The sequence below is a fragment of the Notechis scutatus genome, chromosome 1 (assembly GCF_049901735.1).
Source record: "Notechis scutatus isolate UNSWTSFEM ecotype Mainland chromosome 1, rNotScu1.2, whole genome shotgun sequence".
Lineage (NCBI taxonomy): Eukaryota > Metazoa > Chordata > Lepidosauria > Squamata > Elapidae > Notechis > Notechis scutatus.
The window spans coordinates 10,658,802-10,673,072 of record NC_142009.1 but is presented as its reverse complement, the minus strand read 5'-3'; the positions used below and the strand labels follow the sequence as shown (position 1 = coordinate 10,673,072).

General features: G+C 44.3%; 1 protein-coding gene and 1 long non-coding RNA gene across 3 annotated transcripts in view; one reads left to right on the top strand and one right to left on the bottom strand.

Annotated features, from left to right (window-relative positions):
* LOC148132674 (uncharacterized) overlaps positions 1 to 8,896 on the bottom strand; it is a 33,473-nt gene extending 24,577 nt beyond the window's left edge. The window contains exon 1 of the long non-coding RNA XR_015746855.1: positions 8,867 to 8,896. This is a non-coding gene — a long non-coding RNA (uncharacterized LOC148132674). The remainder of the gene's footprint in view (positions 1 to 8,866) is intronic.
* Positions 8,897 to 9,066: 170 nt separating this feature from the next.
* HNF1B (HNF1 homeobox B) overlaps positions 9,067 to 14,271 on the top strand; it is a 94,700-nt gene continuing 89,495 nt past the window's right edge. Inside the window, exon 1 of one of the 2 annotated variants that reach the window (XM_087956737.1) lies at positions 9,067 to 9,820. In XM_087956737.1, coding sequence (XP_087812863.1) covers positions 9,405 to 9,820 — 416 coding nt within the window. In that variant the 5' untranslated portion in view covers positions 9,067 to 9,404. The remainder of the gene's footprint in view (positions 9,821 to 14,271) is intronic. The other variant, XM_087956743.1, reaches the window with a different exon arrangement.

Genomic DNA, 14,271 nt, shown 5'->3' with positions numbered 1-14,271 from the left:
TGATCTGCAGAACTTGCCAAAGGATTCTGAAGTGGTTTTCTTTTTCTTTTCCCCCCTTGACATTCTTTCAGTTGAATGCTTCCCCCATGTCACATTGATAGGAAAGTTTCTTTAATCATAGAACATAGAATAGCAGGGTTGGAACGGACCTTGATGGTCTTCTAATGGAGAATAGGTTGATCCCCCCTCTTCTTTGTGGCAGCCCTCAAGCAGGGGTGGGATTCAAATTTTTAACAACCGGTTCTGTGGGCGTGGCTTAGGTGATGGGTGTGGCTTGGTGGTCATGTGACTGGGTGGACATGGCTTGGTGGTCATGTTATTGGCTGGGTGTGGCCAACTCAATATCACTCACATTGAGGCATGCATCTCCTCGCCTGGCCTCTCATGACTGTGGGGATGCTGCAACAGTCGTAAGTGTGAAAAATGGTCATAAGTCACTTTTTTTCAGTGCCATTGTAACTTTGAATGGTCACTCCACACAAGCAAAGTACCAGCAAAGGAGGGGGAAAAAACCTCCAGAGACGTTCCTGAGACAGGAAGTCTAGTCCTGCCAAGAATGTAATAAGGGTTAACGGAGAGGCAGTTTCTGTAAGCAACACCAGAATGTTTCCTTCCTGCCTTCCTTACAGGATTAGGCCAGTAAATTCTTCTAACAACCGGTTCTCCAAACTGCTTATAATGCTAACAACTGGTTCTAGCGAATAGGTGCGAACTGGTAGAATCCTACCCCTGCCCTCAAGTATTGGACCCCTCTAATCCTTTGTGTCACTCAGGGATGGGATTCAAATTTTTTAATCACCGGTTCTGTAGGCGTGGCTAGGTGTGTGTGGCCATGTGACTGGGTGGGCGTGGCTTTGTTTTGCAGCAAAAAACCCCCCCCCACATTTTTTTTAATCTCCTGGCCCTCAGGGAAGCTTTCTGGGCAAAGCCGTAAGACAGCAACGGGGATCCCGGCACAGCTGATCATCGGAACAGCTGATTGTCAGAATGAAAAAAAAATACCTTAAGGAGTGACTGGGGGGGGGACAACACAGTCAGCGATGTCATGCATGCGCGATAAGGACTGACTGGGTGGGGTGGGGAGGGGCCAGCCAGGGGCACGATTTGCTGGTTCTCCGAACTGTGCAGAATCATAACAACCGCTTCTATAGAACCGGTCAAAACCAGTAGAATCCCACTCCTAATCCTTCTCTTTATTAGACTACACATACCTGGTTCCCGCAACTGTTCTTCATATGGTTTATTCTCCAGTCCCTTCATCATCTTTGTTGCTCTTCTCTGCACTCTTCCTAGACCCCCTAGAGCAGGGGTGTCAAACTGGATTTCCAGCCAGCCCCATGGGCCAGATTTAAACACCCTGTGGGCTAGATTTGTCCCGTGGGCCTTGAGTTTGATACCCCTGACCTAGAGTCTCAGCACGTTTCTAAAATTGTGGTGACCACAAACCACAACAGCATCCTTTTCAAACAATCCTTTTTGAATTTGCTTTCCATGTCATTCCGCCTTGAAACGGTGACTGTTCATTCTGTGGAGTTAAAAACTTGCTTTCTGGGAGAAAACAGACTTGCAGTTTCAAGATTCATGGCCAGTTCCTGCTGTGTTTGATGGCTTCCTTTCTTTCCACCAGTTCCTACCCTGGTCCCTGCCTTCAGATAAAGCTGAAATTAAGACTGGAAAGCATTTAAACAATCCCATTTAGATTCTTTACTCTGTTGAGTTGGCCTTGAAATAGCTGTGCCCACATAATGTTTTCCCCCTTTTACGCTAGGTGAGTAAACATACCTGAAGCCAGCAGAAATTCATTGATGGCTTTGAAACTTTGCAGGGATCTCTGGGAAGGAAGGGAGGGAGGGAGGGAGGGAGGGAGGAAGGGAGGAAGGAAGGAAGGAGGGGAGGGGAGGGGAGGGAGGGAGGGGAGGGAGGGAAGGAGGGAAGGAGATGGGAATGAAGAAAGAAGGCAGGAAGGAAAGAAGGAAAAAGGAAACTAGGGGAAGGAAAGAAGGAAGGAAAGAGAAGGAAAAAGAAAAGTGGGGAAAAAGAAAAAAGGGAGAGACAGAAAGAAGAAAAAGAAAGAAAAAGGGAAGGAAGGAAGGAGATGGGAATGAAGGAGGAGGGCAGGATGGAAGTAAGAAAAGAAAATGAAAAAGGAAGGGAGGGAGAGAGGAAAGGAAGGAAGGAAGGAAGGAAGGAAGGAAGGAAGGAAGGAAGGAAGGAAGAAGGGAAGGAAAGAAAAAAATCCTTTTTCAATTCTAGAACTGGCAAATTGAATCCCCTTTCCAAAATTAAGTGTCATTTTAATAAAAAGCTAAGTAGATCTTTCTTTTTCAAAATGTCTCTGGGAACTGCAGGTGTTGGGGAGAGAAGAGAACACACTTTTCTGCAGTCGCAGTCCAGTTGTGGCTGGGGAATTCTGGGAGTTGAAGTCCACACATCTTCCACCTGCCAAGGTTATGAAACACAACTCTAATCAAGCCGTAAGTTATTTGGGGCTTTAAAGGTTAACACAAACCATTCAGAGACTGTGCCCAGGTAGAAATATGGTTAGAAGAACCCAGCGTTCTTTGTACCTTATCCTTAATCCTGACTCTTTTCCAGTTGCAAATTTTGGAGTATTTTGCAGGATAGCTCCAAATACAGTCAAATTGGGATGTGATCAAGTAGTGAAAAATAATCTTTAAATATGACCAGTTCTGGGAATGGCTGCCATTGCTGCTCTTAATTGCAATTCTGCAACAAATTCTTAAACTTCACTGCAGTAGCTGATGATCAGAGACTAAAGGTAGCCCTTGACTTATGACTAGTACAATTAGGACTGGAATTTCCGTTGTTAATCAAAGCCATTGTTAAACGAGTCATGACCGTTTTTATGACCTTTTGTGGCACAGTGGTTAAGCAAATGACTCTAGTTGTTAAGTGAATCATGCGGTCATTAATTGGGCTCCCACCCCCAATTAATTTGGCTTGTTGTCAGAACATGGGGAAGGGGGCAGATGGCGACCAGATACAGGGAGTCCTTGACTTACGACCACAACTGAGTCCAAACTTTAGGCCGCTAAGCGAGACGTTTCTTCAGTGAACCTTGCCCCGTTTTACGACCTTTCTTGCCACAGTTGTTAAGCGAATCCCTGCACTTGTTAAATTAGTCACACGGTCGTTAAGTGAATCTGGATTCTCCTGTTGACTTTGCTGATCAGAAGGTCGCAAAAGGGGAATCACACGATTCTGGGACACAGCAACCGTCATAAATAGGAGTCAGTTGCTAAGCATCTGAATTTGGATCACGTGACCATGGCGATGCGGCAATAGTTGTAAGGGTGAAAAATCGTCATAAGTCTTTTTTTCCCAATGACATTGTAACTTCAAATGGCCGCTAAACGAACCGTTGTAAGTCGAGGACTACCCGTAACCCCGGGACACTGCAACCTTCATAAATACCTGCTGGTTAACAAGTATCCACATTTTGATCCCATGACCATGGGAATGCCATGACGGTCGTAAGCTGGCAAGGACTGGTCGTAAGTCACTTCTTTCAGTGCTATGACAGATTTGAATGGGCACTAAATGAATGGCTGTAATTCAAGGACTCCTTATGCTTATAAAGTACAGACTTGCTCTTTTAGTCCGATCTCTCATGTGGGCTGAATCCCTGCCCCAAATACATTTTCTTATTCATCAACAAGACTTCTGTTTTATCTCGATGAAATTAAATTTGCAGCTGTCTCTTCCTTATTCATCTAGATCAGGGGTCTCCAACCGTGGCAACTTTAAGGCTTGTGGACCACAACTCCCAGAGTTCCTCAGCCAGCAAAGCTGGCTGAGGAACTCTGGGAGTTATAGTCCACAAACCTTAAAGTTGCCAAGGTTGGAGACCCCTGATCTAGAGAATATACAGATAGTTCTCGACTTAACAACTGTTCGTTTAGTGACCGAAGTTACAATGGCACTAGAAAAAGTGACGTAGGACTGTTTTTCACGCTTACGATCGTTGGAGCGTCCCCTGTCCTGGGATCATGTGATCTCCTTTTGCGATCTTCTGACAGGGAAAGTCAAGAGGGAAGCTAGATTCATTTAATAACTGTGTTCCTAACTTTATGACTGCCATGATTCCAGTGGTGGGATTCAAAAATTGTTACTACCGGTCCTGTGGGCGTGGCTTGGTGGGCATGGCGTGGCTTGGTGGGCATGGCTTGGTGGGTGTGGCAGGGGAAGGATATACTGCAAAATCTCCATTCTCACCCCACCCCACTAACCTGCTTTCCAGCTCCCTTCTCCTGTGCAGGGCAACAAAAGAAGACCCAGCCAATCAGCTGGGACTCAATGGGAGGCAGAGAATAGATGGGGGCAGGGCCAGTCAGAGGTGGCATTTGCTGGTTCTCCGAACTACTCAAAATGTCCGCTACTGGTTCTCCACAACTGGCTAGAACCTGCTGAATACCACCTCTGCACGATTCCCTTAACAACTGTGGCAAGAAAGGTCATAAAACGGGGCAAAATTCACTTATCAAATGTCTCAGTTTGCAACAGAAATTTCAGGCTCAACGGTGGTTGTAAGTCAAGGATTACCTATAATATCTTGAAGACTGCCTCTCGGGATCTCAATAAGAGCTGAGTGACTATTGAAGTTTTGAATAGCCTTGTCTTTCTTACTCAGATTTTAATTCTTTCAAAGAAATTGATCCAAGGTGTTTCACAAGCATAAGATCTCCTGGCTGGGAGTTCACACAACACATTTATCGTTAAACCTAAGTTTACCAAACACAGCGACAAACTGTATTATAGGTCAGCGTGAGGGCGGGATGCCCATAACAGGTGAAGGCAATGACTAAACTACAAACAAGCTGGCCTTAGTTTAACCTAGCTTAACAGATTGTGTGAACCCAACCACTGAGGTGAAAAACATTTCTTCCCTCAATTAGTGCACCTGATTGCAATAAAAATGCACAAACATTCCACCGGGATTACAAAAACCACGCAAAAGCGGGGGAAAAAAAACCCTCATGCCTTTTATGTATAGAAAATACACAGGGGCTTTAATACTGAAAGAGATATTCAGTCGGTACATCTTTGCTCGCTGTCATTCTTTTTTTAAAACAATGTCTTATATTTAGGTAATAAATATTTTTCTTTGGATTTCTCCATTAGTATCTGATGCCTTGTCAACTGTAAATGTTTGTAAGCTTGAATTCTCCTCCTGGTGAATTCGTGGAGTCACCCATTAGATTTATTGAGAATAAATATAGATTGCCTATTTATTTAGTTAATTCATTAATTTTATTTAATTTAGCTAGTTAGTTTCCCACCTTTATTATTTTTACAAATAACCCAAAGTGGCAAACATCCAATGCAACTTCCTCCTCCCATTTTTCCTCACAACGACAACAACCCTGTGAGGTGGGTTGGGCGGAGAGAGAGAGAGTGATTGGCCCAAAGCCACCCAATTGGCTTCCATGTCTAAGGCGGGACTTGAACTCTCCATCTCCTCCTGGTGACTGGCCCAAAGGTTACTTTCATAGCTGAGGCGGAACTTGAACTCATGACCTCCTGCTTTTTAGCCTGGTACTTTCCCCCTTCCTCCCAAATGTCAGGATCTTTATTGGGAAAAGAAATCACAGCATCTCCATTATTATCCAAACACATTTAATAAACCAAGAGAAAGAGTAGCAAAGGGCACCAACATGTGACAAACTAAGCAAAACCTGAGGGTGAGGAGCCCATGGCCCAGCTGTGAAGGTCCGAGGAGCCAACCCCACCCCTTTGTGGATAACCCCCTCCCCCTCGGGCCATTCAGTCACCCCTGAGAAAAATGGATTTAAAATGTGCAGAAACAAAGACACTTTTAAGAGAAGGTTAGCTCCAACCTTGCTGTAACGGAACAATTGGGCCGCTGGGTTTCTCAACCAGGTACTGGTCCCCAGGGCTAGCTAATAGTTTAAAAAAGCCAACAACCTCAAGAGAGGCACATCGCTCAGATAAAAAGCCATGCCACCCCTGGCTTCCTTTGCCATTTACCGCCTTTCGTTGGGAAATAGTATCTATTCATGCTCCAACTTTAGTTTAGTTTCAACCACGTAAAGGCAAAGGCAAGGAAGAGCCCTGTTGCTAAGAAGGCAAAGTTACAACTGGTGGAGAACATGAAAGCCGATTCTTGAATTTAGGGGTGGCCTCTTGTCTTGAGAAAAGAACATCCCAGATGGGTGAGCTAGAATAGCGTCTTGCTGTAGCTGGAATTCAAGCCCTTATATTAAGAAAGACGGTCTGTCTGTCTGTCTGTCTGTCTGTCTGTCTATCATCTATCTATCTATCTATCTATCTATCTATCATCTATCTATCTATCTATCTATCTATCTACCTACCTACCTACCTACCTACCTACCTACCCACCTAACCACCCACCCACTCACTGATCGATCTATCTATCTATCTATCTATCTATCTATCTATCTATCTATCTATCTATCTATCTATCTATCTATCTATCTATCTATCTATCTATCTCTATCTATCTGTCTGTCTGTCTGTCTGTCTGTCTGTCTGTTCTGTCTGTCTGTCTGTCTGTCTGTCTGTCTCTCTCTCTCTAATATAAATAACATAATTTGTTACATATTATATGTTCTTCCTAGCTGGCTGAGGAATTCAAATATATATTCTCCATCTCTATCTCTCTAATTTATATCTATCTATCATCTATCTATCATCTATCTATCTATCTATCTATCTATCTATCTATCTATCTATCTAGCTATCTAGCTATCTAGCTATCTAGCTATCTAGCTATCTAGCTATCTAGCTATCTATCTTATATAAATAACATAATATATATTATATGTTCCTCCGAGCTGGCTGAGGAATTCTGGGAGTTGAAGTCCACAAGTCGTAAAGTCGCCAAGGTTGGCGACCCCTGTTGTACGTTGCATATTATACCTATATATGTATATATATTACATTCATCAGTTAAAAAGATTGCTGCTCAGCATGTAGCATTTGATTTCCTAGTCCTGCAGCCCAATTTGTTTTCAAAGAAGTATTTTTTCCGAGTGGCTTCCAAGATAAAGTCAGTACACAACCTTTAAAAGTAGCTTGGCAGCCGTTCACATGTTGCGGTGAACCTGTTAGGCACGCCCATCGCCTCTTCACCCCTGGCATGACCCTGCCATCCGTGGCCATATGGAAGGCTGAGCTTGTGATTTATCCTTGTTTTCTAGATAAGCAGCTAAAAGTGAACAAAAATAATTGTCAATGACAACAACAACTTAATAATAACCAAGTTTTTCATGCCACACATTCAGAGCAAAGAAATCCCAAATTAAAATGCATGGTCCAATCAGAGCTGAACTATTTTAAGCGTATTGCGTATATATACAGACACACACCTTGAATTTCAACAGAACCTACTGAAATCAACTGCTTTGGAACAAACACACACGGAGTTTCACTGTGTCGCTGATTTCAATAGGAGAAAAATTGAGCCTACAAAGCTAACATTCAGTTCCGCCACATACAATGGGACGAATTCTCAGGTAAACCCACGCAGGATTTTTTTTTTAATCTTGTTTCATCTTGTTCACATTTACTCCAAAACGACTTCAGAATATTCACCTCTGATTTCCAATCCCACCATTTATTTTCACCATGCAGACAGACGGTGGCCAGAAATATTTGTGAAAAAGAAGGAACCCGGAAGATGAATATTAAAATCGGCTAAACTTGAGATTTTTATTTTTCTAAATGGAAAAATATTTTTCTACCTCCCAATAAAAAGTGTTAAAGAAAAATGGGAACTGAATAATTTTATTTTTTGAGTGGTACCCCCCCCCCCCCGATTCATTCTCTAGTTTTTAAAAGAAAAGGGGGTTAAAAAAAAATATCAGGCTGGATAAGGAGAAAAGGTTGACCGATGCAACGATCCAGTAAATAAAATCTGGGACTTTTGCAGTCATGCTTTCTATGATTCATCCGAGTTCAAAGTTTCCGTCTGTAAGGAAGGTATTTATATCAGACCAGTATATTCGATTCTGATCTTATCGAATTAAAGTCTTCCCCGCCCCCTTCCCGGAGAACGAAACCAGGAAACTGAAAAGAGAGGACATTAAAAATAAATCAACCGAAAAAGAGCCATCTCCAATTTTATCCAAGGCGGCTAAAAACCCTGGGAAGAGAAGGAAAGAAATGGGGAGGGAGGGAGCGAAACGAGCGAGGCAGATAGGAATAAACGCAGAAAGTGAAATTAACCAGTTTCTCTCCCCTCTAAACCCGTTTCCGAAACTCTCGGCTTGCAAACCGACGTCGGGTTTAATCAAGAAACAATGGATAATAATCCATTGTTATTATATGATTATTACAGTATAATATATTATACTATAATAGTAATAGTAGTAATATTAATAAAATAATAATAATAATAGATAATAATAATAGATAATAATAATAGATAATAATAAAAATAATAGATAATAATTGAAGTTGATTTTTGTTGCATGGTGGTTCGACTTCGTTTTCTTTGGGAGTTGGGGGGGGGGGGGAGAAGGAAAAAAATCCGAAATCTTTGCATCTGAAGAAAGAAGGGCAATTTTAAAAACCAGCTTAATGTCCTCCTTCTTATGGGTTTCTGGGTTCGCCGCCCCTTCTCTTCCTCTCCGGCCAGGGACACCCAAAATTCGGCGAACAGGCGAGACGCCCAGCCCTGCCGAAAGCCGCCCCCCCCGCCCACACACACACACACACACACACACACACACAATCCCCAAACCGGCTGCCTAAACCCAGGTTCAAAGTGCAGCGGAGAAGGAAGGAGTAGGGAGGGTGGGGGGACCCCGGCCATCTCTAGAGACAACCCCCCCACACACACACACACGCTTCCCCTTCTGACCTAAAGGCTGAACGGGCGAGTCCTCATCCCGACGGGCGAAGGAAGCGTGTCTGGATTTCACCGCCCCCCACCCGGGGCCGTCTGTGTCCTCCCGTCCCGTCCCCTTTCTCTCTCTCTCTCTCTCTCTCTCTCTCCCCCCACCGCCCGTCCTTTGCATCCTGCCCACTTCATTTGCATCTCTTATATGGCCTAATGGAGAGCATCAAGAGGGAGTAGTAGTAGTAAGGAGGCCCCGCCGTTGCATTTGCACCGCAGAATCAGCCGCAGAAACAGGTGTCAGCCGCGAGAGCTCTCGGGGACTTCCCGTTGCAAGCCGGATCGCGGGGCTTTGGGGGAGGGAGGTTGTGGGGGGTTTGGTGTGTGTGTGTGGCTTTCCTTCCCCCTTTCCCTATCCTCCCCCTCCCCCCTTTTCTTTTTCTGCCTCTGTGTGCGTGTGTGCGTGTGTGCGTGGCTCTCTCTCTCTCTCTGTCCTGTCCTGTCTGTTTGTCTCTCTTTTACCTTTCCCTCCTTCCCTCCTTCCCTTCCTTCTGGGCTTAAAATGGTGTCCAAACTCAGCGCTTTGCAACACGAGCTCCTCAACGCTCTGCTCGCCTCCGGAGTCACCAAAGAGGTCTTGATTCAAGCTCTGGAGGAACTGATGCCTTCGACCAGCACCAGCGCAAGCAGCACCAACGCTCCGGCGGCCGGAGGTGGCGGCGGCGGCGGCGGCTACGGGGTGAAACTGGAAAACTTGCAGCTGTCGCCCAACGGAGGCGGCGGCGGCGACGGGACGGAGGCGGACAGCAAGCCCGTCTTCCACACCCTGACCAACGGGCACAGCAAAGGCAGGCTGTCGGGGGACGAGGGGTCGGACGACGGGGATGATTTTGACACCCCGCAGATCCTGCGGGAGTTGCAGGCGCTCAACACCGAGGAGGCGGTGGAGCAGAGGGCCGAAGTGGAGAGGATGATCAGGTAAGGGAGGAGAAGGGGGGGCTGCGGGAGAAGGTAGCGCGGTAGAGCCAGTGTGCGCCTCCCCCGCAAGCGCGCGGGGTTCGGGAGAAAGTGATGGGAGGTTGTCCGAAAGGGGGAACGGAACGTTCAGAGTGGAACGTTCGGAATAGAACGTTGGGATAAAAGGAATGGAACGTTCCGGTCACACCGGATAGAATGTTCCGGCCACTGAATGCGCGATCTCGTTTGCAAAAGTGCGTTTTCGCCGCCCTTCTGGCTACCCCTCGCAAAATAATACCGCGGGTGGCTTTTGTTTTGTTTTTAAAAATTATTTTTAAACCGAACAGCCGTTCAGGTTTTGATTCCAAACGTTTTCTCCCCCCCCCCACACACACCTTTGCTTTGCGCCTTTCCCTTCAAAGAATGAATGACTCGCTGTGTTTGCGTGCATGTGTAATACAAATGTACACAATTCGTTTACACAACTTTGTCCGCTTGTCTCCTTGTCGTTGTGCTGGGGGAAAGGATGACCGAGCCACGTGAGAGTTTCAATCGATTTTTATCTCTCTCTCTCTCTCTCACTCGCACACCCACAATCAAGGACAAGCGCCAGTTTAAAAAAGAAAAAAGAAAAGTACATAGCGCGGAGATAAATTTCTTTTTCACTGATTAAAATAATCCCAGCAAAACGAAATCGGGGGGGGGGGTTTGTCTCTCGGGAGCAGCGCAATCCTTTTAAGTATTTACTGGCGAGGAGTTTAGGGATTGCAACTGTCCCCTAAGAGAGAACGTGACCCTTTTCATGTTCCCAAACGATAACACCTGGAGGAGGCTAAATAATAAAATTAAGAATGCAGCAGCGCTAGAAAAGGATCATACTGTTATGATTATTTCTTTGCTTTGTTCTTATTTTCATTTTATTGGACGGGAACAAAAGAGTTTTTGTAAGGAAAAGGCGAAGAACTTGGGGGCAAAGTATAGTTTTGTAGAATTAACACTGAAATCATTTTAGACTAAAATTTAAAGTGGTTCTGCGGAGTTTTTTCGTATGTATGTATGTATGTATATATGTGTATATGTATATGTATATTTGTTTTCTTAAGTTTTCGCGGGTACATGTATGGTATTGAGCTTTGTTCGGGTATTTTCCCACATTATTATAGTTGTGCTTTTAAAGTTGTAGCAACGTTTCGGCAGAATCTGATGATGAATCTGATGATGATGGCAGAATCTGATGATGATGGCAGATGAGATTCTGCCGAAACGTTATATATGTATGTGTGTGTGTGTAAGATAGATATAAATACCTAAGGCTAGAATTTTTCTATTGTTATCTTGAGACAAAAATTCCATTAGAAACTGTCTAAACATTATCTGAGGTAAAGATCATATAAGCGGAAGGGACAGCCTTGGAAACAAGATTTGAAATACAGGCGGGAAATACCTTTTTCCTGTGTCTATCTATGCAGAAATGCATAAAAGTGCCACAGGACAATATTTTATACCAATGAATAAAGTTGGTGGGATAAGCATGTAAATTAAATTCTCCATGCTACGAAACCACTCAAACATGAGCCGAACTGAATTTTGCCGCTTTTGGGGTGTGTGTGTAATAAATTATTCCCCTGCGAGCCCGATCAATCTTGAGACAGGCCAAAAGCAATCGCACCTTATTCTAAGGTTCAGACCTAACACGTGCGAACACGGTTGGTTGCGCTGAGGCTTTGACACGTGTTAATATGTAATGGCCGTACAATTCAGACATCCCTAAAGCTCTTTCAGATGTCAACAGGCCCTGTATTGTCTGTGTGTGTGTGTTTAATTTTGTAATATCCTCCAATGAATGTGTGGTGGTTGCACACTGTCTAGGAACTAATAGCTGGGAGGTGGGTATCAGATGGAAGTTCAAGCCAGCACTATCTTTTTCGTTCAAATAACTGTTAAAAGTATAAAACCAAGGGAGAATTAGTTTGCAGGGACCTTGGCGCCCTCTGAGCTTGGTTGTTTTCTTGCAGAAGTTTCCTTACCCGAACTAGGTAACTTCATCAGTAGTATAACATAATGAGAGCAAATCCCACTCCCTTCTATCACTGATGATGTTACCTAGTTGGGTAATGAAACGTCTGCAAGGAAACAACCAAGCCCAGTGAGCACCAAGGACCCCTCATTTCAAGCCTGAGTTACAATTATTCTCCTTTATTGAAGTTAGTTTCCATTCCCACACGATCCGATCCCGTTTAACGGAACCATGGGCTTACCTGATGTAAAAATAATAAATAAAATTACATTGATATAAATTGCAGTGCTGGGGAAAAAGGGTGGGTGGGTGGGGGTAACTTCCAAGGAACATGTTGAGGGCAGAGTCATTCAAACGCCATATATGTTAATTCTCTCCCCTCCTTCCCAAATATCACCTCCAGTCAAGATGCCAAGAATCTTTGTGTCCAGAGTATTAGTAATAGTAGTACCGTAGTAAGTATAAGTAATATCCGTTACCTATCAATTTCTAAAGATAGGCTTTGTGGAGAGAAAGGTGTGAATTTGATGAAAAGGAATCTAGCAATAATTAACTCCAGGTAAATCTTTTCACTTCCTAAGAATATTTTCTCCCTCCTTCTAATACCTTTTGTCCAGTAAAAACTTTCATCAGCTGTTGATTCACCAATACCAAAATACCTTTTTTTTTTGGTTCGTTGAGGTCCTAAACATGTGTGTCCCGCGCCTGTGTGTGTGTGTGTGTGTAAAAATGCCAGCGCACACGCACCTTACATACGTGTCTTCCAACTTAAGAGTCGAGCGGCTTTTGACAAGTTGGTTACTAATTATCCCCCGTCCTTTTACGGCGCTTTTCCACCCGTCCTTCCCTCCTTTTTAGCAAAATATCAACTAAATAAACTGCTATTTATTAACCTGCCGCTCAGTTTAAAGTCAGGCTGGGGGTTTTAATTCTGTTTCTTCGCAAGTCAGTTTTATAGGAAGCCACCGGTTCAAAAATGGAGTTTTGGGGGGCCTTTTTTTTTTTTTTTTTTTGGTGTTTTTTGCGAAAACGAAAGGTAACTTTTTACGTCTCCCTTAGAAGATAAACGTTTCCAGGTGGATCCTATTTACGGAAAGCGCTGATTAAAATAACGATTGGGGTAAGAAGATCGCAGAGCGAATCTCTCTTCCAAATTTTTCCCATTAAGGAAATAAAAATAGAAAGCTTAGAGAGGTTTTAGGATTTTGCCCATTTAGGAGAAATTAAATGCTTTTGAAATAAAGAAAGGCTTAACTTTTCAAGAAGGGTGCCGAATTCGGACTAAAAGTGGTTTTTAAACCTTACGAGTCTGTGAGAAATATCTGATTGTTTTCCGAGTTCGCTCACAGAAACTAGTTTGCAATCGGGAGGGAGGATTATTTTTCCAAGGGGGGGGGGATTGTTTAGGATCGAAACTAGCTTTTATTTAGGTACATTTCCATATTTCTTAAGCGCCCATCTCCTTCGTTCTTGGGCCTTTTTCCTATCGAGTTTGCTTTTCGGGACTTGGCGAACCCCAAAATTTCGATTTGGGGAATGAGGGGCGCTTCAACGGACAAAGCCGGGCAAGATCGGGAGTCTGGAGAAAAGGAGAAGCGGGCGAAAAACTATTCGGGAGTTTTTGTTTGTTTTTTCTCGGCGCGGCGCCTGGGGGACTCTGCTTGCCACCGCGATCCTGTCGCGGGCCTTGAACAGGCTGGCTTCGAGGGCTTTCGATTTAGGGATTTAGGGATTCCCCCAGTCCAGAGCCAACCGAAGGAGGACGCCGAGTTTAAGGGTGCCAGTCTCTCCGCTGTTCCTATTCAGCGCGGTGCGACCGGAGGCCCGCGGCCGTCGGAATTGAACTCACAGCCTGGGCATAAAGAGTGGCCTTCTGAATGGCTTAGGGTCGGCTTTGCCCAACACCTGCCAATCTCCCAGGTCCTTGGGAAGGACTTGAGAGGTGGATTAAAAAAAAAACCGAAAAAAGCCAAATCCACCTCGACTGCGCGACGAGCCGTAATAATCTCATTCTTATTCCTTGGTGCTCTCTGAGTTTAGTTGTTTTCTTGCAGAAGTTTCGTTACCTAAACTAGGTAGCATCATCAGTGCTACCCTATTTTGGGTAATGAACTGTCTGCCAGGGAACAAATAAACCGAGAGCACCGAGGGTACATTTCAACTCGGAGGCACAAATATTCCCCTTTATTGGTATTCCTTCTCCATCTGTTCTGAAGGGCTGTAGAAATATTTAGAATTAGTTATTTTGTTCAAAACCGGTTCTCCTTCAACAACTCTCTCTCTCTCTCTCTCTCTCTCTCTCTCTCTCTCTCTCTCTCTCTCTTATTCCCTCCCTCCCTCCCTCCCTCTCTCATTCTCTCTCTCTGTCCCACTCTTATACCCTCTCTCTTATTCTCTCTCTCTCATTCTCTCTCATTCTCTCTTCTCTCTCTCTCTGCCCCACTCTTATTCTCTC